We start from the raw sequence: 26,863 nt of genomic DNA, 5'->3' as shown, positions 1-26,863 counted from the left end.
AGATGTGGGGGCTGACATGGGTCCCAGACCTTCCAGTGGCTGTTTAGGCTTTGTCTCTGGTTCCAGAGTGAGCTTACCACCCAGTTCAAAGGGCTGGGCTGGACACTGACTGGAAGGAGAGGAGACTGGGGATTTGTACATTTTTTTCAGCATCATTAATTGCAAATGTTTTGCCCCAGGAGGCAGAGCTCTGCCTGCTTCACTGCTGGTCTTCTTCATCCACAGGACAGTCCTTGAGCTTGCTTTGTGGAACCCAGGTCAGAAAACCACAGGTCTAGCCCAATACCTGCCTGCAGCTGACTGAGGGGGAAGGGGCCTGCCCGAGGTCACATAGAGAACGAAGACACTGGGTTTCAGCCAGTGCCCAAGCCAGCCAGCTCCCAGAAAGAGAGTAAGTGGGAGACTTTGCCCTTTTACTATTTTGCCTAAGAGTAGTTATTAAAATGTCAGTCCGGGCCGGGCGTGGTGGCTCATGCCTGTAATTCCAGCACTTTGGGAGGCCGAGGCGGGTGGATCACCTGAGGTCAGGAGTTCGAGATCAGCCTGGCCACATGGTGAAACCTTGTCTCTACTAAAAATACCAAATTAGCTGAGCATGGTAGTAGGCGCCTGCAATCCCAGCTATTTTGGGAGGCCCTGAGGGCAGAATTGCTTGAACCCAGGAGGCAGAGGTTGCAGTGAGCTGAGATCAAGCCACTGCAGCTCCCAGCCTGGTGGAGCAAGAGAGAGACTCTGTAAATAAATTAAATAAATAAATAAATAAATAAATAAATAAATAAATAAAATGTTAGTCCGGAACAGAAATCTATGGCTGCTGTCCAAGGTGCCTGTCACATGGAATTTCTATCCAAGGTTTATGGGAATCTGCCTGTCACTTTGTGGAGTGGAGTGGCTGTCCAGGCTGGGGATTTTATAGGGTGCAGGGGCTTTCCTTGTGTCATGGCCACTGCACTACTATGCCACCTGGTGACATGTCAGCTTGGGAAAGATTGGGGTCTAAAAGAATGGGGCCATGTGCCCGCATCAGCTGGGGGGACACCCGGAGGACTCCAAGGAAAGGTGGGCTCCCCAGGAGGCCAAGGCTCCCTGGACACTAGATGCTGGTGCAGGGTGCTTCCTGGGCCAGAGCCCTCTGCCACGCTGCTGCCTGGCATTGCCATCCGTGGAGGACTGTGCCTGGCACATAGCAGGACATTGTGAAAAACTAACAGAATGAATGAACAGCAAGGGACTTGTTAGCAGTGGTAAAATGCTGACGACTCTCATACGCACACTACATCAGATTGGCAGGGCCTAAACCGCTTGACTGTCATCCGTTTGGATCTCGTGCACTTTCTCCAGGGGTCTTAGAGCCAACAGCAAACTCCTGTGCGGGCCATGCCACTCTGGGGAAGTGCCATCAGGATGTCTCCCAGGTGTGTCCTTCTGGGAGAAGCCAGGATTTGACAGAACCTTGTACGATTAATCCTAGGAAGGAGGGAGGGCTGTCTTGCCTGAATGGCTCAATGGCTCCTCATCCCAAACTGGGCTTCTGACGCCCAATCCAGCCTCATCATCTCCCTAACCCATAGCCTGTGCACATCACTCTGCCCTCCATAGAGCATGCAAGGCCCACGCCTTCTCATCCCAACCCACCTGTTCAGCTTCATCTCCCAAAATACCCCTCTACTCTCCAGCCCTGCCCATGTCTCTGTGAAACCTTTGGGAGCCCACTGCTTGGAATTCATTGCTCCTTCCTGCCTGCTCTCACAATATGCTGCTTTATCTCCAGTGACTCAGGCCTCCATCTGCCTCCTCCCCTGGATGCAAAGGACAGACTCTGTTCACAGATGAATGGACAAATAAATCATTGAAATGTGAGCTACGAATGTCTATCTCCAGCATGGAGAAGACTAGTCTGGGAAGCCAGCAGGGGGCAGTGCCTACAATTCCCCTTGTTTCTGTGCCAAAGCTACACTGAGTCCATGGGGGCTCAGCTGTGGAGGAAAAGCCAAGATCCCCTGCAGTGTGGGAGGAACCAGCAGCAGGAACGATCTTCTCAAGGGACAACGTGGACCCTGAAAGAGTTTGTCTCTGTCAAGGCTAAGGACTGGATAACTGGAGAACACCACACCAAGAGTCCAGGCGGCCAAGGAAGGCCTGGCTGTGCTGGCAAGTGGAGTTTCTGCCCAGGTCCCAGGTCTCAGGTCCCAGGTCCCAGGCATGCCTGGGGATGCCCTGCTCCTCCTTGAGCTCCAGGTGGGGGATGGCAGGCTTGTGGGCATCAGCCTCAACATGGGATTTACTGCAAAAAGGCTGATTCTTCCTTCTTAGCTACAAGTGTTCAGAGCTGGCAGGAGGCAGCAGCATTAGGGAAATACCACTGGTGGTGGTAAGCGGAAGGAGAACATATTGATCCCTCTGGAACCCGTGGAAAGGTTGGGTGGGGGAGTTTGATCAGAGGGGTTTGCAGTGACTGGACCTTTGATTTCCAATGGTGGCATGGCCCAGGAAAGATGGTCTTAGCGAAATCATGAAATTCCGTAGGCTCAGTGTGCAAATACCAATGGTTACTAGTTCTGTGGGCATCCAGAACCCAGCCCGGGATGTTAAAACCTCTGCTGGGAAGGAAAAGAGAATGAAAGAAGACTGAGCTACTCCAGCAAGATTGGACATGCTCAGTAGATGGGCAGATAGAGGAAAAGGCAAGCAGGCTGGACACAGTCAGCCTGGGACATCGGGCCCCGAGGGACAAAGATCACAGACACACAGCCTCTGTGGTCTTATACCCCTCCAGCTTTGGGAGTCCTCCCTGGGTTCTAGAACATCACTAGGTGGTCTATGTGGGGTACCCTTGAGTGTGTTTCAGGCAGGGCGATGGGTTGAGGTTACCATGTAGTCACAGGGAATGCTGAGTTACATGTGCATGATAGGCAAGGCTGGGCCCTCCAGGATTAGGTCATTGACATCGTTCATGAGCTCATGTTCACTGGCCATGTGGGGGTCCAGGAGTTCACATTCACTGGCCGGACCAGCGCTTTGGAGGTGGCGGAGGCGGGCCTGAAGCTGCTCCTGCTCCTTCTTGAGCTCCAGGTAGGAGTGGGAGAAGGTGTGGAAGATAGACGTGGCTGGGAAGGCCATGATGAGGATCCCACTCAGGATGCTGCTGAGGGCCACCATCTGGCCTGGCACACTGCGGGGCACCATGTCCCCGTAGCCCACCGTTGTCATGGAGATGATGGCCCACCAATAGGAGGCGGGGATGCTGGTGAACTCCAGCACCCGCCCTGACTCCTTCTCAGCCACGTAGACCAAAGGGGAGAATAGGGTGACGGCCACAGCCAGGAAGAGAAGGAGCAGGCCGAACTCGCGTGTGCAGCGGCGCACAGTGAGCCCCAGCGTCTGCAGCCCCAGTGAGTGGCGGGCCAGGCGCATCACGTAGAGGATGCGCAGTGCCCGCAGCACACGCAGGACCAGCCCCACCTTCTCCAGGTAGGAGCTCCCGCTGGGCCTCTCGCCATCCTCCGGGGGCTCCTCAGACACCGCCAGTGACACGTAGTATGGGGAGATGGCCAGGATGTCGATGATGTTCAGGGGGCCCTGGAAGAACTGACACTTGTCTTGGGCCTGGACAAACCGCAGGCAGAACTCCAGAGAGAACCAGGCCACGCAGATGGTCTCCACGATGAAAATATAGTAGCACTTCCGAGAGCATTCGCCCTGCGGGGAGAAGAGGCAACAACGCGGGGTAGAGAGTGGACCCGCAACAGCGCTGGAAATTGGGGGACGACTTCATGCCCACGAGCTTTGTGCTGTAGACTTAGTTGTCCACCAGAACCTCCTTTTACACAGTTTTCCAGTTGTGGCTGGGTATACAGCAGATTGGCTAGGTCAGAGACTGTTTTTCTGGCTTCCCTTGCCACTAGGTGTGGCGAAATGACTAAGTCCTCACCTCTGGACTGGAAACAGAAGTGATGCAAACCACCTCTGGATCTAACTCGTGCACACTCTTTTCATCCTTCATGTGAGCCAGGACAGCACAGATGGGCCTGCAACCCAGCTAAGAAGAGAGGACTGGACCAGTGCTCCAGGGCAGAAGGGAACATCAAGGTGGGAGAATCTGGAATAAGAGTTGTCTATACTCACCCACATCCCTCACCTTGGGACTATTGCACAACAAATTTGGTTTAAAACTATTCTAGTTTGCGGTCTCTTTGTTATAGCTGCCAGCCTCTACCTTAATGACATAAGCACCTCGGGGGACCATGCAATGCTCTCCTGCTGTTACTCGAGCCACATAGCACTGTCGTGAGCAGGCAGCATGACCCCATTTGACGGCCCAGGAAGTTGGTCACAGCAGTGAAGTGACTCGCCTGAGCTCACATACGTAAGAGGTGGTACCAGGGTCTCTTAGCCGCTGTTGGCTATTTTGTAACTTTGTTGTTTACCACCCCTCATTCGTTTAGCCAACAGAAATGTATGGAGGGCCCACTTTGTGCCAGGCATGGTGCTAACCCCTGGGCATACTGTGACTAGACAAACAGATATCATTTCTGATGGCTTGAAGGCTGGTGGGGCAGAGAGGGTTTCTAAATCCCCAGGACAGCCCTTGGGATGTGTAATAGCTGTCCTTGACATGCGGGATTCCAGCTCGGCACTTCCAGCCGGGTGGGCGCCATTCTGCGTTCTGTATTTTGTTCTTCCTCCCGAATAGTTCAGGGTAGTTCCACCAGCCCTTCTGCCGCTCAAAGTGTGGACCTTGAGCCAAAACCATCAGCCTCCCTGAGGAGGTTGTTAGAAACATAGCATCTCAGGCCCCACCCCATCCCACGGAATCATATTCTGCAGTTAACAAGATCTCCAGGTGACTCATGCAAATTGAAGTTTGACAGGCACTGTTCTAATGTGTGGTTCTCAACCTTGGCTGCAGGTTAGAATCACCTTGGGGTTCCTTGAAACATTCTGTTGCCTGGGTCAGGTCCTCCCAAGATTCTAATTTAATTAATCTAGGTTTGAGCTGAGCAGTAGAATTTTCCAGAACCCCCATGGATAATTCAAATGTGGAGCCAGGGTAGAAATCTTCGCTATAAATATTTTACACACACACACACGATACATATACTTGATGGATGGATGGATGAATGGCCGAAGCAACTTGTCTGTGTAAAAGGCAAGATGTTGACAACCACAGTTTTCTTTAGATTAAAGTGCTCTGAAGTGGAAAAAGAAATTATTTCCAGTGCCCACAGAAATCATAAGCGGAAATGTTCTTTATGCCTGGCTGCTGGAGGAAGAGAAACAGGCTGAACCATGCCAGTCTCTATTTGCCTGTCCAGGGCAGGGTACCTTTCTGGTTGGACTTCTGTGTGGACTATTGCAGGGCTGGGAGTCAGAGGCAGCACTGCCAAGGGGTGGAATCCAGAGTGTTCCAGCCTCTTCTTTGGAAACTGAAGCACAGAGAGGGGCAGGGGTCACTGTGAAGCCACACAGCAAGTTTTTTTTTAGCAAGATTGGAGAATCAGGAACTTTCTGTGCCCTGCCAGCCTTCAAGCCCTCCAGAAAGCACGTCTGCTTGTCTAGTTACAGTACTCCCAGAGCCTAGCACAGTTTCAAATCCCATCTCTTCCACTTACTTGGGCAAATCACTTGTCCCTTCTGGACTTTCAGTTGTCTAACCTCTGAAGAGCTGTCGTGATGAATGGAAATTATGCATATAAAGCCATTAACAGCACCGTGCACCTCGCAGGCACAGGATGCACTGTAGCCATTTTAACACAATCATACATTGGTCATGGACCACAGTCTGCCTGGTCAGTGTAAGGGTAGCAATACCTTCTTCCTATTGCTGGATATTACAGGAAGATGAGGGGATTCTCCAACCCACTGAGAGGCCTTCGCCACGACTACCCAGGGTTTGCTTCAGGATCCTGAAGGGCTCGGAAGATTTGGGTTCCGATTCCCCAGCCCTGCTACAAACTTGCTGTGTGACTTTGTAGTGGCCACTGGCTCTCTCTGTGCTTCAGTTTCTAATACAGAGTTTGGAACAGAATTGGTATTTCTCAAAGCTGATTTGGAAACCCTGGCACCAGAAGCCCCCAGGGTGCTTGTTGTAAATGCAGATTCTTGGGCTCCCATCACAAAATCCAAACCTTAGGGTGGGGCCCAGAAATCTACATTTGGCAACTCCCCCCATTCACTCTGAGGCACCTGGAAGGTTTTCAGGCTCTGAGCTAGATTCTGCCTACAAGGCCTCTTTCTTTGCAGACATCCTGGGAGTTTCTCCCTAGGCTTAAAATACTCACAGCCTGGGAATAACTTCCACACTGATGACCCAATAGCTCAGGAAGGTGACTCCTGTGAGGCCGAGAAGGCTCTGCCGGGTCCTCCTGCCTGTGGGGCTGGCGTTTGGACATTTAAGCCATGCACACCGACTCCTCCCCTCCCACGGCCTGGCCCTCTGGCCACCTCTCTGGACTGCAGCAAGGGCTCTGCTTTGCCGCGTCACTGCACCTGCATCAGGCTCTGCTCTGCATCCTAAATCCAGCCTCCCAGCACTGGTCCCTCAGAAATGCCAGCATTGGGCAGGGGGCGTTTATGGAGCGTGGGCAGAGGAAATAATTCCCAGCTTAGCAAATATTCGAAGAAAAAAGAAAAGGGGAAAGAAGGAAAGAAAAAAGTTATCCTTTCTCCCTTTGTGGAAGTTCTGTGCTTAAACCCAGAAAGTTCCAGGTCCTAGGAAACCCCTGGTCCCTGGGCACACCGGGATGGTTGGTCACTCTATTCCTAGCCCTTGTCACAGGCAGAGCGAGGTGTATTCTGGCTCCTTCCTACAATGAAGAAGAACAAGTGTCGGCCCGGAGAAGGCCCAGGGCATGAATGATGAAACAATACGGATGAATCCCACGGGCCTGGCATGGAGCAAAGCAAGCTGGCTGTGTGTTTCCATTTGCAGGAAGCTCGAGATCAGGCAGCCTCATCTAGGTACACAAAGTGATCAGAACAGAGGCTGCCTCTGGGTAGTGTAAGGATGGCCTGTGAAGGAAATATTCTGTACTCACAGGGGAGAGGCTGACACGGGTGCATCCGCTTATTAAATTCTGCACCTAAGATTTGTGCATTTCAGTGTATGTACATTTTACCTGTAAAACTGTAGAAGAAAAATAGTAACAAATGATAAGTGATTTGAGGTGGAGAGGGGATGGAAAGAGAGAGGAAACAAGAATGGCAGAATATTGGCTGGGCACGATGGCTCACGCCTGCAATCCCAGCACTTTGGGAGGCCAAGGCGGGTGGATCACCTAAAGCCAGGAGTTCGAGACCAGCCTGCCAATATGGTGAAACCTTGTCTCTACTAAAAATACACAAATTAGCCAGGCGTGGTGACACATGCCTGTAATCCCAGCTACTTGGGAGGCTGAGGCAGGAGTATCGCTTGAACCTGAGAGGTGGAGGGTGCAGTGAGCCATGATCGCACCACTGCACTGCAGCCTGGGTGATAGGTGATAGAGTGAGGCTCCATCTCAAAAAAAAAAAAAAAAAAAAAAGTGGCAGAATATTGACCATTGCGTGTAGCTGAGTCATGGTTTCCCAGGGGTTCCCTATATTATTCTATTGACTTTGTAAATGTCTGAAATTCTCCATAATGAAAAGTTAAAAAACAAAAATAAAGGATAATCAAAACCACAATAAGACACAATTTGACATCCACTAGGATGGCTAGAATCATAAAGACAGACAATAGCCAAGTGTCGGTGAGATTGTGGAGAAACAGGAACCTGTCACTGCTGGTGTGGATGTCAAATGGGGCGGTGGCAGTGAAAACAGTTTGGCAGGTCCTCAAAAGGCTAAACAGAGTTAACATGCAACCCAGCTGTTCCACTCCTAGGTGTATAGCTCAGACAAATGAAAACATATGTCCACACAAAAATTTGTACACAGGCCGGGTCTGGTGGCTCATGCCTGTAATCCCAGCACTTTGGGAGGCCGAGGCGGGTGGATCACCTGGGGTCAGGAGTTTAAAAGCAGCCTGGTCAACATGGTAAAACCCCGTCTCTACTAAAAATACAAAAATTAGCCAGACACAGTGGTGGGCGCCTGTAATCCCAGCTACTCAGGAGGCTGAGGCAGGAGAATCACTTGAACTCAGGAGGTAGAGGTTGCAGCGAGCCAAGACTGTGCCACTGCACTGCAGTCTGGGTGACAGCATGAGATTCTGTCTCAAAAAAACAAAACAAAATAAAACTTGTACACAAAGTCTATGGTAGTATTATTCATAGTAGACCCAAAGTAGAGACAACTTAAACATCCACAAACTGATGAGTGAATACATAATATGCGGCCTATTCATACAATGGAATAGTAGTCAGCCACGAAAAGGAATGAAGAGCTAAATCATGCTACAACATGAATGCACCTTGAAAACACGATGCTGAGTGAAAGAAGCCAGACACAGACACCCCATGTTGGATGATTCCATTTAAGTGAGATGTCCAGAGCAGGCAAATCCACAGAGACAGAAAGCAGAGGGGTGGGTGTCCGGGGTTGGGTGGAGCAGGAAGGGAATGATGGCTTCACAGCTCCATGATGATTCTAAAGACCACCGAATTGTGCACTTTAAAAGGGCGAATATTGAGTTACAGTCAGTCTGAACTGGCTGCGTACTCCTGGGGGAGGCAGCAAGTGGGAGTAGTGGGGGGTCCCGTAGCCTGGCCTGCACCTGTTTCACGCAGCAGCAGAGTGAGTTTCCTGAGGGCAAAGCTGCTGCCCTGGGGGCCCTGCAGGTGCAGAGAGGGCCAGTTCGGGAAGCTCCATCTGGGAGGAGCTCAGGATCCACATGACCTTGGAGGCTTCCTCGCTCCCTCTGTCCCTCCCACCAACTCCTGCCAGTCCCGCTTTGGAACGTGGCCACCTCTCACTTTTGCTGCAGCTCCTTAGTCAGGGCTGGTCCATTCCTCAGCTAAGGCATCTCTTCCTCCCCTCCCTCCTGCTGTGAGTTCACCATTTGTGCCTCTGGCCCTGGCCTGAGGCCCTGAGCTGTTTCCTCTGAGGCTCTCCTGGGGCCGGGATGTGCTGACTCACTCCTCCTCCCACTCCTTTAGCCACTTTTCTCTCCTGCCCGTGCCCTCTGCCACCTTCCCCTCCTTTACTCTGCTCCCATGGGCCTCCCCCAAGCCGCCCGTCATCATGAGCCACAATCCCTCCTCCCTAGGTCTCCCCTCCGGCCCACTCCCAGCAGCTGTCCCCCCTTCCCAACGCTGGGACACAGGGACTCTGAGAGTGTTGGAACCAATTGGACGGGGTCAGCCCCACCATGGGACCTGGCCCATGAGTCATCTAACTGAAGGCGTCTTCCCTTCTGTGAACTGGGGAAGGTGATTCTCATCCCGCAGGGCAATTGTGGGCACCAGGGAGACCTGCTCAGGGACACTGTAGTGTAGGAGCTTCTGAAATCTACGTTGCTTGTCTTCCTCCTCAATCCTCTACCCCCGCTGCTCTCCGGTTCAGGCCCTGCAGCTGATCCACCATGGGCTCTCCCTGGCCTTCACCTTGGGCAGGTTGGATGGCTGACTTCTCTTCTAGAGCTTCCAGCAAATTCTTATTAGAAAGCAGCTGCCACTGGGCTGGGCATGGTGACTCACGCCTGCAATCCCAGCACTTCGGGAGACAAGAGATCACTTGAGGCAAGAGAGTTTGAGACCAGCCTGGACAATGTGGGAAAACCCTGTCTCTACTAAAATTAGCGGGGCCTAGTGGTGCATGCCTGTAATCCCAGTTACTCAGGAGGCTGAGGCATGAGAATCACTTGAACCCAGGAGGTTGGAGGAGAGCCGAGATTGCACCACTGCACTCCAGCCTGGGCAACACAGCAAGACCCTGTCTTGAAAAAAAAAAAAAACCAACTGCCGCTGAGGGAGCATTACTAGCTTAGCTGCTGTCAGGCAAGATACGTAACTTCTTGAGGCCCAGTTTTCTGATCTGTAGAATGGGATTGCAGTGAGAATTAAATTAGGAAACAGGGAAATGACTAGCACAGGGCCAGGAGCCCAGCAGGGGTCTAAGAAGTATCCACTGACTCTGAACCTCAAGTGGTTCTCCCTGTGTGGAGAGGGCAGGCCGCCATCCCATCGTCTCCATACTAATATCCCTTCAGCAGTCACCGAAGGAGAGACCTAGGGACCCTCCCAGTGTCCAGCACAGGTCCAGCCTGCAGGGGCCCTTCCTGAACGACTCATGAATAAGTGTGGGTGGCGGTGTCTGCGCAGGGCACTTGCAGGGGGCTGGGAGTTGGACACGCGGAGGCCGGGGGAGTGTGAGGAGGCAGAGGAAACTGTCACCTGCAGAGCATCAGGGAAGCCCCAGGCCAGGAAACAGGGAATGTTGCTTCTTGGCCGGGACACAGGGAGAGACACAGCTGCAGGAAAAAACAACCCAAAGCAACAAAACTAGGATAAGAAGCATTTGCTAGAGCAATTACTAAATGCCACCGAGCACAGAGAAGCTCCAGAGAGCAGGCCAGTTCTTTAGGAAGCTGATTCATGGTCCGAGAAAGGGATAGACGAGGAGGCAGGAGCTGGCTCTCGCATGGGGCCTCTTACTAAAGGGTGAGGAGGCAGGGAGGTGGACATGGCAGCCCAAAAGGTGAGCTGCATCCTGGGGAGAGAGCCCCAAGAGTCTCAGTTGGTCTTTTAAGAATCTCTCTCTGTGGGCTGGTCGCAGTGACTCATACCTGTAATCCTAGCACTTTGGGAGGCTGAGGCTAGTGGATCACCTGAGGTCAGGAGTTTGAGACCAGCCTGGCCAAAATGGCAAAACCCTGTCTCTACTAAAAGTACAAAAATTAGCTGGGCATGGTGGCGGGCGCCTGTAGTTCCAGCTACTCTGGAGGCTGAGGCAAGAGAATCACTTGAACTCGGGAGGCGGAGGTTGCAGTAAGCAACCTGCACTCCAGTCTGAAAAAAAAAAAAAAAAAAAGCCGGGCGTGGTGGCAGGTGTCTGTAGTCCCAGCTACTTGGGAGGCTGAGGAGGCAGGAGAATGGCGTGAACCTGGGAGGCAGAGCTTGCAATGAACTGAGATTGCGCCTCTGCACTCCAGCCTGGACGACAGAGTGAGACTCCGTCTCAAAACAAACAAACAAACAAACAAACAAACCACTCTCAGTGCCTTCCTTCCCCAGCCCTCCACCTTAGTAAGACACTGAAATGTCTACAGTCTAGGATGAGAAGGAAGGTGAGAACCAAAGAGCCCACGTGGTGCTGCAGAGACATCACCAAGGGTGCTTTACTTGGTTGCCATAGGGTGTGATGTGCATGTCCCTTTGACAATATCCCTGAAAGCCCCAGGCAATGCTGTGGGGCAGGAGTAGCACCCAAGGTGGGAGGAGAACCGTGGGAAGGCCGGCAGGGATGGTCTTGAGCGTGGTGAGTTCCCCTGCTTCTCCTACCGAGTCTCCAGCCAGAGCAAGCCCTCAGAAAAGACATGCTGAAAGCCAGAGCAGAGGAGCAATGAGGACAGGCACTGGAAGGGGATGGAGAGGACATCTGAGTCACCGGCCCCTGACTCGGCCATTGCAATTCAGGTTGGAGGGAGCCAGGGACGGAGGCTGGTGAGCAGAGCAGCAGAGCAGGTGCAGGGGTGTGAGCCCAGCTCCAAGGGGGAGCAAAACAACAAGCATCCACTCTGTGCTGGCGCCTGATATACAGGTGCTCATTCAGTCCTCAGCACCACCCTCTGAATAGTGTTATGATTGTCCTCTTTGATGGGTGAGGAAATAGAGGCACAGAGAAAGGAAAGGACTTATCTGAGGGCAGAGCCAGAGAGTGGGAGAGCTGGGACTCAACCCAGGACCAGCAAACTGAAGATGCTGGCCCTTTCCATGACCTGATACTATCTGCAGTGGTTGGGATGTCTTAGTAGCAGTAGAGAGGAAGAAAAACGGTCCTGGCCAGTGGAGTTCAGGCTGCCCCGGAGGGAGGTAAAAGGCAGAGCTGTCCGGCCAGGTCTGAGGTCACGTGGAGAGGGCGCGACGGATGAATGGCAGGGAGGACAATGAAGGCAGAGGGAAAGAAAGAACCTGGAAAACTGCAGCAAACAGACAAGGACATGAGGCTGCAGGTGCCCAGGGCTGGAAGGATGCTAGAGACCAGTCAGCCGTAAAATGCCAAGTCCAGACCATCATTTTACCAGCAGGAGTTTGAGGTCTGGGGGCGGATGTGACTTGCCCTGGATCTCCCAGTGCATTCAAGTGAGAGTCGGGGTCAGGCGGGGTGGCTCAAGCTTGTACTCTCCGCACTTTGGGAGGCAGAGGTGGGTGGATCACCTGAGGTCAGGAGTTCGAGACCAGACTGGGCAACATGGCGAAACCCCATCTCTACTAAAAATACAAAAATTAGCTGGGGATGGTGTTGCGTGCCTGTAATCCCAGCTACTTGGGAGGCTGAGGCAGGAGAATCGCTTGAACCTGGGAGGTGGAAGTTGCAGTGAGCTGAGATCGCACCACTGGACTCCTGCCTGGGTGACAACAGCAAAACTCCATCTCAAAAAAAAAAAAAAAAAAAAAGAGGGTCAGGACTAGATCTTGAATCCTGCCTATTGAAAGGGGTCTGTGTGGCAGCCGTGGGAACAGAACCCTGGCTTCATGTCTCAAACTCATCTTGTTCCTTGGAGGTGGGGGTCGGTCTTTGGAGTGTGTCTTTCTGTCTTCAGCTATCAACATGGAGTAGGCCATCAGTGCTGGATGGATAAACCAATAGTGGCATATACATATAGTGGAATAGTATTCGGCCATGAAGAGGAATGAAGGTCTGACACATGGCACAGTGTGCATGGACCTTGAAGACATGATGCTGGAGCAGGAAGTCAGTCACAGGAGACCACACCTGGCATGACTCCATTTCTATGAAATGTCCAGAATAGGCTAATTCATGGAGATAGAAAGTAGATGGGTGGTTGCCAGGGGCTGGCAGGAGAGGAGGGAGGAGAGACTGCCTAATTGGGACCGGGTTTTCTTTTGGAGTGCTGAGAAAAAGTTTTGGAACTAGATAGAGGTGGTGGTGGCTGCAGAAGATCGTGATTGTACTAAATGCCACTAAATTGTTCCCTTTAAGGTGCTCGATTTCATGTTTTGTAAATGTCAACGCAGAAAAATGGAGCAGGGGCTGGGGTGCGGTGGCTCATGCCTGTAATCCCAACACTTTGGGAGGCCGAGGTGGGAGAATCACTGGAGCTCAGGAGTTTGAGACCAGCCTGGCCAACGTGGTGAAACCCATCTCTACAAAATATACAAAAATTAACTGGGCGTGATGATGCCTGCCTATGGTTCCAGCTACTCAGGAGGCTGAGGCAGGAGGATCGCTTGAACCCGCGAGGCAGAGGCTGCAGTGAGCTGAGATTGTGCCACTGTACTCCAGCCTGGGTGACAGAGTGAAACCCAGTCCAAAAAAAAATATGAGCAGGGCTGCTCAGAATCTAAGCTCCAAGGAAGTAAGAAATTTGTCTTCTCTCCAGCACCCAGAAGAATGGGCTTTAGTGGGCAGTCAATGACTGTTGCTGAAGGAAGGTAAAGGATGAATGTTTGGTTTCCAGTTAACTACTACTGAATGAATGAATGAATGATGATCGGTGTGATGGACGTTCACTGAGCACCTCTGTGTATCGGCACTCTCCCAGCTGCTTTATGCACCACATGACTCCTTGAGGGAAGCGCTTAGAGACCCCCATTTCACAGAGGAGGAAACTGAGGCTCAAGGAGGTTAAGCGACTTTCCCAAGATCACTGGGTTAGTCACGGGTGAGGCCAAGGTTGAAACCCAGGGCGTCTGGCCTTTGCACCATCTTGCTGGCCCGAGAGCTGTTTCACAAAGTCTGGCTGCCTCAGAAGCACAAAGTGCCCCCGAGGCTGAAGTTCTAGACTACAGGTGAAGTGGCCCAGAATTGAAAGTTAGGACTGGGCACGGTGGCTCATGCCTGTAATCCCGGCACTTTGAGAGGCCAAGGCAGGTAGATCACTTGAACTTAGAAGTTTGAGACCAGCCTGGGCAAAATGGGGAAATCCTGTCTTTACAAAAAATACAAAAAAATTAGCTGGGTGTGGTGATGCACACCTGTAGTCCCAGCTACTTGGGGAGCTGAGGTGGGAGGATCACTTGAGCCCAGGAGATGGAGGCTGCAGTTAGCTGCCAAGATCGTACCACTGCACACTAGCCTGAGTGACAAAGTTAGACCCTGTCTCAAATTTAAAAAAAGAAAGAGAGAAAGAAAGAGAAGGAAAGAAGAAAGAAAAAGAAAAGGAAGGAAGGAAGAAAGAAAACAAAAGAAAAGGAAAGGAAAGAAAGATGGTATCAGTGTTGTGTAGTCATAGGGGGTTGGATTTTACAGCCAATCAGAGGTGAGTTCAAATCTTAGCTCTGCCACTTACTGTGAACTTAAGAAAGTGATAAAACCTCTCTGAGCCTCAGTTTCCTCATCTGTAAAATGGGGGTGGAAGTGGTATTCACTTCCCCATGCTGCCACAGGGGTGAAATCAGTACACGGTGCGAAATGCCAGCCTCATGAGCGGCACTTAGGAAACATTGGTTCTTTCATCCTTTTGGGGAAGAGTCCCCAGGGAAATCCAGAACTTTGAAATCTGGTGCCCCTTAGAAGAGCTCAGGCGCTGGCTTGGTCCTTCCTGTCTACACTGCCTCTTCCCTTCTCCATTGTAATGTTTTTTGAGATGGAGTTTTTCTCTTGTTGCCCAGGCTGGAGTATAGTAGCACAGTCTTGGCTCACTGCAACCTCTGCCTGAGGGTTCAAGCGATTTTCTTGCCTCAGCCTCCCAAGTAGCTGGGATTACAGGTGCACGCCACCACACCCGGCTAATGTTTTTTGTATTTTTTAGTAGAGATGGAGTTTCATCATGTTGGCCAGGCTGGTCTCGATCTCCTGACCTCAGGTGATCCACCTGCCTCGGCCTCCCAGACTGCTCGGCTTACAGACGTGAGCTGCTGCACCCGGACTCCACTGTAATTTGCAATCCCTGGCACAGACCTTTACCCCACTATCAGGTTTACTCCAAGGGACGTTGCTATGAGAAGGTAGAAAAACGGAAAACTGCTTACAGCAAATGTCCATCCATTGTTTCTGTTTCGGATGGAGGAGTTCTGTGGGTTATAGCCCTGGGGTCTGTTCCCCCACCCTGCCATCGTGACATTTCATCTGCGTGGATGCTATCAGGGTCAATCTGCAGGACACTGGCCCCACACCCAACGGGCACTGCCTGACCCAGAAGCAGCTGGTCCCTCTCAGACTGACATTCCCTGAGGGCAAATAAGGAACACAAAGCACGTGTGTCCAGGAAGAGGCCATCATCCTTTTACGTAAATGTAAGGTCACCGTCTTGGGAGAACAAAGACTGCCCCGTCCTCAGCCTCCCTGCTCTCTGAATTATTATCTAAACAGGAACACAGCCACTCTCCGGGCAGCACCTCAGCCTGTCTCTGGGCACACACACAAAGGCGCGTTCACTAAGGAGAAAGCGTAAAGATACTGTGGCTGGGCCCGGGCATAAATCTCTCTTGTCCCAGGAGGAGACGTGGCTGCCTGATCCTCAGCTGAAACTTTGGACTGCACAGGTCTGCAGGCCCACGTCTCCCCTCTAATTTGATTTCTCTAGTCACTGTTAAGCTGGGCCTGGGCTCATACCCTTCGTCATTTTCAAAGCATTAGATTTTGAAAAGATCTTGGCCCTCTGCACAACCGAAATCCTGGCTCCTACACAATTTCTCCCCTCTCTGGAAATCTCTAAGAGGGAACAGGTTTGTGGGCATCCAGGGGCCTTTCTTTATTCATTGGAATCAGGGCACCCTTAAGAAATGGGGTAGGGAGGTCACTTGTTTTGTCTTAATCTTTGTACTGCAGAGGCCATACGTAAATATTTCTGTGAACAAGCAGGCGCTTAAATCACATGCTTTCATGCTGTAGAATGAAAACATGCCTATGACTGGCATTATCGTCTTCTCCATGGGAAAACAAGTTGTTTAGAGGCTCAAATATTTTGTGGGGTTTTTTTAGGGTCAAACTTTTGTAGGTTGGACAAGACACATTTTATTCAACTCATATTTACTGGGATCCTACTGTGTGCGAGGCACGGGCTGGTTCTCCATTTCAGTCCTTTCTATCTGGCAAGTCCTCTGATCCTGTTGTCTTGCCCTGGGACATATCTTTAAGCAAAGCGAACTTATTAGGTGGGCTGGCAACTGTTATGAGCCAAATAGAGCAAGCAGCATCTTACATATGTGTTTAGTTTCTCTCTCTGTTGATTACAAGGTAAGCTCCAAATGTCAGGATGATGGGCAGCCTGGGGGAGCTCGGTGCCGCGGAGGAGTGATCTTTTACATCAGCAAACAATCTAGTTCTCTGAAGCTTTCCAATAACCCTCTCAACCAAATGCTAGGTTCTTATTTTGCTTCTCAGACCATCTGGTTCCCGGGTGGAGGGAGGGTGTGTTGGGGTCTCCTGTAACTCCCTGGAAAGGGGATGAAGGTGTGGGCAAGCAGCACTTTTTGCTCTGGCCTCCTGGGGCAGGGTGACTCACAGATCAGCTCACCTGTGAGTTTCCCATCCAGTGAGACTGGCCCAGACACTGAGCACTGCAGGGAAACTGAGGCCCGGGGACCTTTGCATCATTGGTGTCCTTACTGTGGAGCTCTGAGGAAAATAAATGGCCTGTGCCTCAGTTTCCTCATCTGAAAATGGAGTGGGGATGCCCAGGAGAATGTTAGCTCAAGAAGGCAGGGATTTCATGTTTTTGACCTGGTCTAGGGCTTAGCACAGAGTGCTGCTCAGTAAACACATGTTGAGTTCACTGGGTGAGTAAACCTTGGTGGTGATATTACCCATTTCACAGAGTGGGAGACAGGCTCAGAGAGGAGGTGGAGTGATTTGCCTGTAGTAACAGAGTCAGGAGAGCCTGGAGAGGTGATGCTGGGTCTGTCTGGCCCACTGAGTCCATGCGTGACTGAGGGCCACTGAATGATTTTCACAGTGAGCCTTAGGCACTTTTGCCTTTGTAGGACTCCAAAAAAAAAAAAAAAGATGAAAAATTGTCTTTTATCACTGATGGTCTAATAATGAATATAATCCACGTTGGATAATATTCATTTTTTTTCTTCTTATTTTAAGACCTGAAGACATTTTCGTAGGCCCCTAAAAGACACCTCCGCCCGGTCACCCTGCGGGATGGAGCCATGGGCCCCATCAGAGGCCACTCACCTGGTCCTCCTCTGCCCTGAGGTCGGGCATGGTGCTGACGCACAGGCTGACGGCCGTGGTGGCCACGAAGAGGATGGAGAGGCAAGCAAAGACCTTCCCGGGCAGCCCGGACTGCGGGTTTTCCACCATCTCGCGCAGTCGGTTCATGCAGAGGCCCCAGCGCGAGGAGTGCGAGGCAGGGCGGCGGGTCTCCCTCTGCTGCCGCAGAACCTCCTCCCTGTGCAGCTTGGCCAGCTCCTCCAGCTCCTCCAGCTTCCTCAGCAGCTTCCGCAGGCAGCACCTCTCCAGGTGGGCCTCCTCGATGCCCCAGTAGGCCAGCTCCTCCTGAAAGGACAGCGCGCACATCTCCTGCAGCAGCACCAGCTTCCCGGCCGCCAGGAAGCTCACGATCACCCCGAAGGCGCTGGGGCTCCTGTCGAAGAAGAACTCCTGGCTGTCCTCGTCGTAATCATCGCAGAGCTGCGCGATCTCCTCGTAGCTCCGACAGAGCCTGAGTTTGCTCAGGCGGCTGAGCGGGAACTGGTCCAGCGTGCTCCAGGGGAGGCGATACCTCCTGCCCCCCACGTTGATCAGGATCTCCTTCTTCAGGTCCACCGGGGAGACGTCCAGGGCGCCCACCTTCCGCACCCTACGGTAGTAAAGGCCCTTGATGGACGGCATCTTCACGGGGCTGGACAGGAGCTGACTCCAAGGGCTGTGGGAACCATAGTGGTGGTGTCTGGGATGCAGGCCCCGGTCTGCGGAAGGCATGGGCATTGCTGAAGACCACACGGGGAGGAAGTGCTGGGTTTACCAGTCTGACACCCAAGGGACAAAGAGCGAGAAAAAGGAAGGGAAATCAGTCTTGGGGCAAAGAGTCCTGGATGTCGCGACTGCAGATGTTCTTACATGTGCTTTCCTGCAACTGCATCTGCATGGCTTGTTCTTTTAACCTTTAGCTCAACACATATTTATTGGGCACCTACTGTGTGCTTGGGATACATCAGTGAACAAAACCCTTCCCTGGTGGAACAGCTACTGGTATCGCAGAAGAATGTCTCCAGAACAGACGTTGCATGGATGGGGACTGAATTGCATGGATGAGTAATTCAGTCCTGAGCTGGACAAATCAGAGCGGTGCCACTTCTGGGCTCTGTGGTCTCAGGTATGTGGCTTTACCTCTCTGATCTCAGCATCATTCATTCAAATGACAAGACTCGGACTAATCTTGCAAGGTACAGTTGGTAAAAATAGAGCTTAAGAATGTTGGCTCTCAAGACGGACTGCCACCACAGGTGGGTTACTGAGTGTCTCTGAGTCCTTTGCTTTATCTGTGTGATGGGGGCAGTTTGAGTGCCCACATGGTAGGGCATGGCAAGGGTTATATGCAGTAATATACAAGAAAGTGTGTATTAATAACACTTCTAGATGCTTCTGACATGCCTGGCTTCCCCTAACTCACTTCAGCAACCTCACAAAGTAGACATGAGATCTCCACTTTATAGATAAGGAGGCTGATGCACGGAAGGCTTGCGTGTCTTGCCTACAGTTTAGCAAGCACCTGACATCAGGAAGTTCAGCGAGGGTCTGTTATTAAAGGTTGGAACAGACCAGGAATGTGACTGTCCTTAGCACAGCATCTAAGCATCTAGGTCTCAGGAGGAACTCCACCAGTCTCACTTAATCACTCTTGGTTGCTTTCTCATTTGGGGAGGCCTTTGCTAAGGGGACAAAGGAGCATGGCATACTTGCAATCACAGTACTCCTCCATGTTCATTGCGTGCTTGCCTCAGCCATCCTTGCTGTGTGACCTCCAGCCAGTTACTCCCCCTCTCTAGGGCCATGGTCTTGTATCTGCAGAATGAAGGAGGCCTCCGGGCACAGTGGTTCACACCTGTAATCCCAGCACTTTGGGAGGCCAAGGCAGGTGGATCATCTGAGGTCAGGAGTTCGAGACCAGCCTGGCCAATGAAACCCCGTCTCTATTAAAAATACAAAAATTAGCCAAGCATGGTGGCATGTGCCTGTAGTCCCAGCCACTCGGGAGGCTGAGGCAAGAGAATGGCTTGAACCTGGAAGGCGGAGGCTGCAGTAAGCCGAAATTGTGCCATTGCACTCCAGCCTGGGCAACAGAGCAATACTCCGTCTCAAAAAGAAAAAAATGAAGGGGCCTCTAATGCTCTCTCCTTTTCAGACCTATATGAGGTGCTTGACTTAGTGTGAGTGTTTTAGATTTAGCCAATTCACATATTTAAAAAGTCCTTTCCACAATATTTCTAACCTTCAGATCCTGCAACCATTTCTTATGCCATTCATTCTAGCCAGAGCCATTTCCAAAGCATCTATAAGCTTACATTTTCAGATGCACTCCACTCCAATCAAGAGAGAAACTCGGCGGCTGAATGGAAATCAAAGTTCCTCTCAATTTCAGAGCCAGTTGGATTCTGGTAGATAGTGGAGAGTGAACTGCAGCCTATTTCACACTCTTGCTCCCCACACAACATTCTGTTGTTCCGAATGCATTACTTTGCTCACAGGGGATGGCCGGAGGAGGATGAGGAGCCTGCAGAGAGAAGAGTATTTTGAAATCCCGGGATCCCTTTGCAAGCTTCCTCATTTTCCCAGTGCAAAAACCAAGACCCAGCGAGGGGAAGTAACTTGTCCAAGGTCACACAGCAAATCCAAATCCAACCCAGCACTCTGTCCCCCAGCCTGGGGCTCCTTCCAGAACCTGAACAATTCTGGATTGTTCAATCCCCTTTCTGCATTCACTGAATAAACCCAATTTTGCAGTCTACGACTCTCCAAACAGCTGGCAAGCAGCTCCTTCCGGAGCACGGGAAAGGAATTCACTTAAAACAGCACCTTTGCCAAGGATGTTTAACAGCATCAACCTCCCCCCGGCCCCCGCCCACCCAGCAGCAAGCATTAACTCTTCCCCTCAAGTTTCACTCACCCTCTTGTCTCAGGGAGCCAGTTTCCAGCTGTTTCTCTGCCAAGCAAGGGGAGCCCATGTCTTGGTGCCCGGGGAAGGGACAGGTTTGTGGTGGAGATGAAGGGGAAGAAAAAAAATTCCCAAAACAGCAGTTTCTGGCAGAGTTAGTTTCCAATTTTTCTTCCTGTGTCTCCTCCAGAAACCAGAAGTTCATTCATTCTGCATCTCTCTCCAGCAGCTGCAGGAGAGCCCTGGGGGATTGAGGTGGGATTGTTTTCAAGGACCCAGAAGTCCCTTTCCTTATGAGAGATGAGGGTCTGGGGGTTCTTGCTGGGAGGGAGCCAGGGCAGCTGTTCTGGTTGAGCAGCGGACTCTGCACTTCAAGTCCCACAGGGACGGCCAGTGTGGTCCTGCAAGAGAAGCCAGTGTGTGAGTGTGTGTGTGTGTGTATGTTGGGGGCGGGGGGTGGTGGTGGAATGGGAAGGGCTTAGAAATAATCTCTCCATCAGCCAGCAGCAGGAAGGAGCAGCAGCCGCTGCCACTCTGCCAACCGCCTAGGAGGCAAGGGAAGCTGTCCTCCCTCCTCTGGCATGGAGGAGCACAACTCGGGAGGGGCAGAGGGCAACTTGGGGCCGGAGGCATCTGCAGCTACCTGTCCCCAGCCACCCCAGAGGCTCTTGGGGTATGCTGATGATGGTGACAGGCTCAAGTTGAAGCTGCAGAAGGAACTTTTTGCTGCTTTTAACCAGCCCAGGCCTGGGACAGGTTCAGACAGAAGCCCAGGCTCTGAGCCCTGGGTGGGAGTCAAGGGGGCCGCATTACAGAACAGGGATAGGAAGAGGTGTGAGCTTGGAATTCACGCACACGCCTGGCTCCTGGCTCCTATGTGAAAGGCTGGGTGACCTTGGGCAGGTGAGTTACTGCTTCTGAGCCTCAAATGTCTTGTCTTTAAAACACAGGAATGAGAGAGGGTTCAGGGAAGGTCAGAACCATAAGTGCAAGCTCCTGTGCTGGTTGACTGGTTGGCTGGGTGAAAAGGAAGAGGCATCGGTCCAGGGCCTGGGTGTGGACTTGGACTCTGCACTGCCTGGCTGTGTGTCCTCGGTCAGTCACTTCACCTCTCTGGGCCTTGGGTTTCTCAGTCAAATGAGGACAGTGAAACCAGTGATGGCTGCAGTTGCAAAACCAGCATCTTGTAGGGGCTCACTATACGTTAACTGTTCTTCATTTTCTTTTTTTTTTTTTTTTTGAGACGGAGTCTGGCTGTGTCACCCAGGCTAAAGTGCAGTGGCGCGATCTCGGCTCACTGCAAGCTCCGCCTCCCGGGTTCATGCCATTCTCCTTCCTCAGCCTCCGGGACTACAGGCGCCCGCCACCACGCCCGGCTAATTTTTTGTATTTTTAGTAGAGACGGGGTTTCACCATGTTAGCCAAGATGGTCTCGATCTCCTGACCTCGTGATCCGCCCGCCTCGGCCTCCCAAAGTGCTGGGATTACAGGCTTGAGCCACCGCACCCGGCCTCTTCATTTTCTTAAGAGGTTCTGAAGCCCAGGCTCTTGGCTTCTGAATGTAAGTTATCTTCACTGCATTTGATAGTTGAGGCCCTGGAGGTCTGAGAAGAGGTTTGCTCAAGGTCACCTTGCTGGCTAGAACCATCACTTAGGCTGGGTGTGGTGGCTAACAGCTGTAATCCCAGCACTTTGGAGGCAGAGGCGGGCAGATCACAACGTCAGGAGTTCGAGACCAGCCTGGCCAACATAGTGAAACCCTGTCTCTACTAAAAATACAAAAATTAGTTGGGCATGGTGGTGGGTGCCTGTAATCCCAGCTACTAGGGAGGGTGAGGCAGGAGAACTGCTTGAACCCAAAGCTTGCAGTGAGCTCAGGTTGCACCACTATACTCCAGCCTGGGTGACAAAGTGAGACTGTCTCAAAAAAGAAAAAAAAAGATCACTTAACAGACCCTTGAGCTTTGATGTGAGGATCCAGGAGTGAGAGAGATTAGAGGGTGAGCCTTCCACAGCTGCCTGCAAGGGGATGACAGGTGCTGCTGGCCTAGGTGGGCTCTCTGTGGACTTGGCAATGGGAACAAATCCAGGCAGAGCAGAGAACTGACTGAATGGAGGTCTGTCTGGTGCTGCGGTTTTCAGATGGTATTGCTTGAATCCTAAGGACTCTGCAGAAATGATCGAGGGGCCTGGCCTGGGGCAGTGACAAAGGGGAGGACAAAAGGATGAACCCCTGGGCCTGCGACCTCAACCATGGCAGCTGCACTGATCTGTTTCCATGAGACTGTAAGTGTAACCCCAATAAAGGCTGTGACCCCGCATGGTCCAGCGTCCACACAGAGCCACTCAGAGAGATCCCAGAGCACCTGCCAGTAGTGGAGAAGCTTCCCTCCTTCCTCGGACTCCCCTGTTCCTCAGACCCCACAGCTACTTCAATGGTGCTCTTAGAAGAGACTTCAGGATTGTCTTTCCAGCTCATGGCCCTCCCCCTACCGCAGCTGGCTCCCCACCTCTCTCAGCTGTTTCTTATTTGTCTGGATTTAGCCTGTCTGGTTAAATCTCCCCTAACTTACCCCCTTCCTCTCAGTTCTCTCTGGATCCTGAGTATACGGGTTCAAATCAAGAATTTATCAATTCCCTGCTGGGTGACCGTGAGCAAATTTCTTAACCTTTCTATGCCTTAATTTTTTTTGTCTGTGACCTGAAGATGATAGCACCTATCGATTTGCTGTGAGTTTTGAACAAATCAATTTACATTGACAAGGCTCTTAGAAGACTGCCTGTCTCAGAAGTGAGTCCTATTCAAATGCTTGCTATTATTATGATTATCATCTTTTTTGTTTGTTTGTTTTTTTGCTTTGAGATGGAGTCTCACTCTATTGCCCAGCCTGGAGTGCAGTGGCGAGATCTTCGTTCACTGGAGCCTCCGTCTCTGGGTTCGAGCAATTCTTGATCCTCAGCCTCCTGAGTAGCTGGGATTACAGGCACCCGCCACCATACCCAGCTACTTTTTGTGTTTTTAGTAGAGACAGGGTTTCCCCATGTTGGCCAGGCTGGCCTCAAGTGATCCACCCTCCTCTGCCTCCCAAGGTGCTGGGATTACAGGTGTGAGCCACCGTGCCCGGCCATGATTACCATCTTAGCAATTTCTTCCCAAAATTATGCAAGAAAGATTTAGTGTAAATACAGGAGTCTGCTGTTCAAAAACTTTTCTAAAAGAAGGCTTGATTTACTGACCTAGTGCAGGTCCCTCATTTTGAACTCTCCAAGTCAGTGGATGGCACTGCCAGGCTCAGGGTGGACTTGCAGTCCATTGCTCTTTCCACAGCTTGGCGCCTTCTGTCAATATGGTCACTTTGCCCAGGTGGTGGGACCTTTCCCTCAGCCTGGTGTTCAGCCCCATCAGCCCCTTCCCCAGGGCATCCACTCAGCCTTTCTTCAGGTCTTTGTGAAGTCCCAGTCACCTTTTGGCTTAGTGCTACTGTCTTCTTGTCCCCAGTGTCCCTCCCCAGTATGGACACTTGACCTCAGCTAATCAGGGCCAGTAACCCATCTCCCATCCTCTTGGCATCCTGGAAGTCTGGAACTCGAGGCATACATAGAAATGCCCAGCCCAGATGTCTTCTGCCACATTTTTCTGATCAAGGGATGAGTCACAGTGACCACATGTGAATTTCTTATGGCTGCGGTAACAACCCCAATGTAGAAGCTTTAAATAATGCACATTTGGCTGGGTGCGGTGGTTTCCGCCTGTAATCCCAGCACTTAGGGAGGCCGAGGTAGGTGGATCACGACGTCAGGAGATCGAGACCATCCTGGCCAACATGGTGAAACCCCATCTCTACTAAAAATACAAAAATTAGCTGGGTGTGGCGGTGTGTGCCTATGACCCCAGCTACTTGGGAGGCTGAGGTAGGAGAATCACGTGAATCTAGGAGGTGGAGGTTGCAGTGAACTGAGAACACGCCACTGCATTCCAGCCTGGCGACAGACTTAGACTCCCTCTCAAAAAAAATTATCTTACAGTTCTGGAGACCAGAAGTCTAAAAGGGGTCTTATAGGATTAAGTCAAGGTGTTGGCAGGACTGGGATTTTTCTGGAGGTTCTGGGGAGAATGCGTTCCCATACCCTTTCCAGCTCCTAGAGGCCTCTTGCATCCCTTGACTTGTAGCCCCTTCTCCATCTTCAAAGCCTGCAGTTACATCACTATGACCTCTGCTTCTGTGCTGTCATCTCCATTTCTGACTCCCCTCCTCCTCTTTCCCTTGTAAGGACACTTGTGATTACATTGAGCCCCCTGGATAATTTGGGATTGTCTTCTAGCCTTAAGATTTTTAATCACAACTGCAAAGTCCCTTTTGCCATGCAAAGGAACTTATTTCCATATTTACAGGTTGCAGGGGCATCTTTGCAGGGTTGGGGGTAGGTGGCATTAGTCTGCCTATCACAGATGATATTTATATCCAGTACACCTCCTCCTGGCCCTAGCCAATCAGATAGGACCAAGATTTTTTTGTCCAATCAGACAAAGGAAGGACACCTACCCTAAGAGTGCTTCACCCATAGGCTGAGATGAACCAATCAAATTTGCTCTCTCTCTTTCCTGAGAATTTGGACCTAAAGACATGGAGACTTTGGCATGGGTAGTTGGTGCTGGCCCTGTAAGATCATCTAGAAGTGGGGCTGGTGGCTGCACTGGGCTATAGGTGAGGAGGAGTAGCAGAGGAAGCCACAGGAAGAAGAGTTCCTATTGACCCAGAGTTAGTTTCTGTAAAGGCCATAGAACTCGGCCCTGCTCTACCTAATACGTCAACCATCATCATCATCATCAAAATTAGACTGAGCACATCTCTCTGTACTCTTTTGGTAGAAGGAGGACCCCAAGTCCCCAAATTGGTGGATGTGATCACATCTAGCTTTTACCTTCTTAGATGTTACCAAGGCCTGGCTCATCACATCTAGCTTTTACCTTGTTAGATGTCACCAAGGCCTGGCTCTTTCCTGAAGCGTCCTTCAGAAGAGGGAGTTGTCTTTGTCCCACAAAATGGAGCAAGAAAAGGGGCAGCCCTATGAGAGGCAGAATATTGACCTCCAAAAGATGTCTATGTCCCAGTTCCTGAAGTTGCATGTGTGTTACTTGACATGGCGAAGGGGAATTAAGGTTGCAGTTGGAATTAAGGGTGCTCATCAGCTGATCTTAAGTAGTGAGAGTATCCTGAATTCACCAGGTGGGCCCAATGTTGTCATGGGTCCTTAAATGTGGAAGAGGGAGGCAGAAAAGAGAAGACGGTAAGAGAGTGATGTGAGGAAGCAAGCACTCAATCAGATACTGCTGGCTTTGAAGATGGAGGAAGGGGCCATGAGCCAGGGAATGCAGGTGACCTCTAAAAGCTGGAAAAAAACAATGAATAAATTCTCCCCTGGAGCCTCCAGGAAGGAACATGGCCCTGCAGATACCTGGATTTTAGCACCATAAGACTCACTTTAGACTTCTGGCCTCCAGAACGGTAAGATATTAAATTTGCATTATTTTAAGCCACTAAGTGTATGGCTTTTGTTAGAGCAGCCATGGTTAATTAATACCGCCCTGCCTGAAGGAGGGGATAGGCCAGTCACAAACCATCAGGGATATTTGCAATTTGCTGAGGACAAGGCCCTACCTTGTCTATCTAGCCAGGCCGCCCAGCACCTGCTTGCAGAAGTTAGGATCCCTCCCTCCACGGGACAAACATTGACTGAGCATCTACTGTCACGGCTGTGTTGCTCACTGACTGTGTGACCTCAGGCAAGTCACCTTTCCTCTCTGTGCTTCAGGACAGTGGAGGTCATGACAGTCCTCGCCTCTTAGGGTTATTGTAAGGAGCAAATGAATGCACACACATAAGGCTTTCATTTCAGTGTCTGGCACACGTACGTTCTCAGTAAGTGTTAGCCATTATCATTTTCATCATCTTCACTGCTATCTATTATTACAGGGGCTGAAAGTCTCCTGATAACAGCATGAGAGGAGTTGGAGTCGATGAAATCCCTGGCTGCCATGAGCACGCAGAGGAGCTTTGTAACACCTGCGTGATGTTAATTGATAATAGCTGGCTTTCTGGGGAAAAACAGTTCCAGATATTTGGTGGTTGCCAGTTGCTGTGACATAAGTACCCCTGCCATGGCCAGTGTCGAGCTAACAACAGCATCACTGAAGAGGGAGTTGGGAAGAGAAGCTCAGGATTGGCTCTTGCAAGCCTGTGCCTGTGGCCCCCAGTACATCACTGTGACTGTTGTTCCCCAGGAAGGTCAGGGAAGGCTCCTAAAGGTAGAACCCCTGGTTAATCAAACCTTGAGGAGTGAGTAGCAGCTAGCAAGGTGGAGAAGTGGGTACTGGCAGAAGGGGCAGGTTGGGTCAAGACAGATGGGCTGGAGAACACCATGCTTCTGGAAGTCTGAAACAGATTCAGCAGGACCAGAGAGTTGGACATGAAGTGGCAAGTACCAAGAAGAAGGGCAGAGAGGCAGGAGGGCATCAGAAAATGAAGGGCCTTCTCTATTTTGCTGAGGAGGCTGGACTTGATGTGGTGGGAATAGGGATGGGGAACCACTAGTGAATTTATAGCTGTGGTTCTGTACGCTGGAACATTCTAGAATCACCTGGGGAGCTTAGAAAAAGTCTCCAATGACTGGTCCACATGTTAATTAACCCAGTCAGAACCTCAGGGGTTGAGG

The 26,863-nt window shown here is 51.2% G+C and overlaps 1 protein-coding gene across 3 annotated transcripts; it reads right to left on the bottom strand.

The window, feature by feature from the left end:
- Positions 1 to 1,822: 1,822 nt before the first annotated feature.
- KCNG4 (potassium voltage-gated channel modifier subfamily G member 4) lies at positions 1,823 to 20,503 on the bottom strand. 3 transcript variants are annotated; one of them, XM_017859395.1, is made up of 4 exons: positions 20,162 to 20,503; positions 19,560 to 19,768; positions 17,227 to 18,023; positions 2,851 to 3,699 (listed from the first exon to the last, which is right to left on the bottom strand). In XM_017859395.1, exons 3-4 carry the CDS (start codon positions 17,980 to 17,982, stop codon positions 2,896 to 2,898), a joined length of 1,560 nt encoding a protein of 519 aa, XP_017714884.1. In that variant the 5' UTR covers positions 17,983 to 18,023; positions 19,560 to 19,768; positions 20,162 to 20,503; the 3' UTR covers positions 2,851 to 2,895. The 3 variants fall into 3 exon arrangements, with proteins under 3 accessions (XP_017714893.1, XP_017714884.1, XP_017714896.1); XM_017859407.1 differs by having other exon boundaries at positions 17,227 to 17,963; XM_017859404.1 differs by lacking the exon at positions 19,560 to 19,768 and having other exon boundaries at positions 1,823 to 3,699.
- Between the last annotated feature and the right edge of the window lie 6,360 nt (positions 20,504 to 26,863).

The sequence above is a fragment of the Rhinopithecus bieti genome, unplaced genomic scaffold (genome assembly GCF_001698545.2).
Source record: "Rhinopithecus bieti isolate Rb0 unplaced genomic scaffold, ASM169854v2 scaffold_1618, whole genome shotgun sequence".
Taxonomy (NCBI): Eukaryota; Metazoa; Chordata; class Mammalia; order Primates; family Cercopithecidae; genus Rhinopithecus; species Rhinopithecus bieti.
The sequence above is the reverse complement of the archived record's forward strand: the minus strand, read 5'-3'. Positions and strand labels throughout refer to the sequence as shown.

Coding starts and splice junctions, on each gene's coding strand:
- KCNG4 (XM_017859404.1), bottom strand. CDS start 17,982: ATGCCCATGCCTTCCGCAGACCGGGGCCTGCATCCCAGACACCACCAC. Junction 3,700..17,226: donor TCAGGGCAGAGGAGGACCAG/GTGAGTGGCCTC, acceptor TTCTCCCCGCAG/GGCGAATGCTCTCGGAAGTG.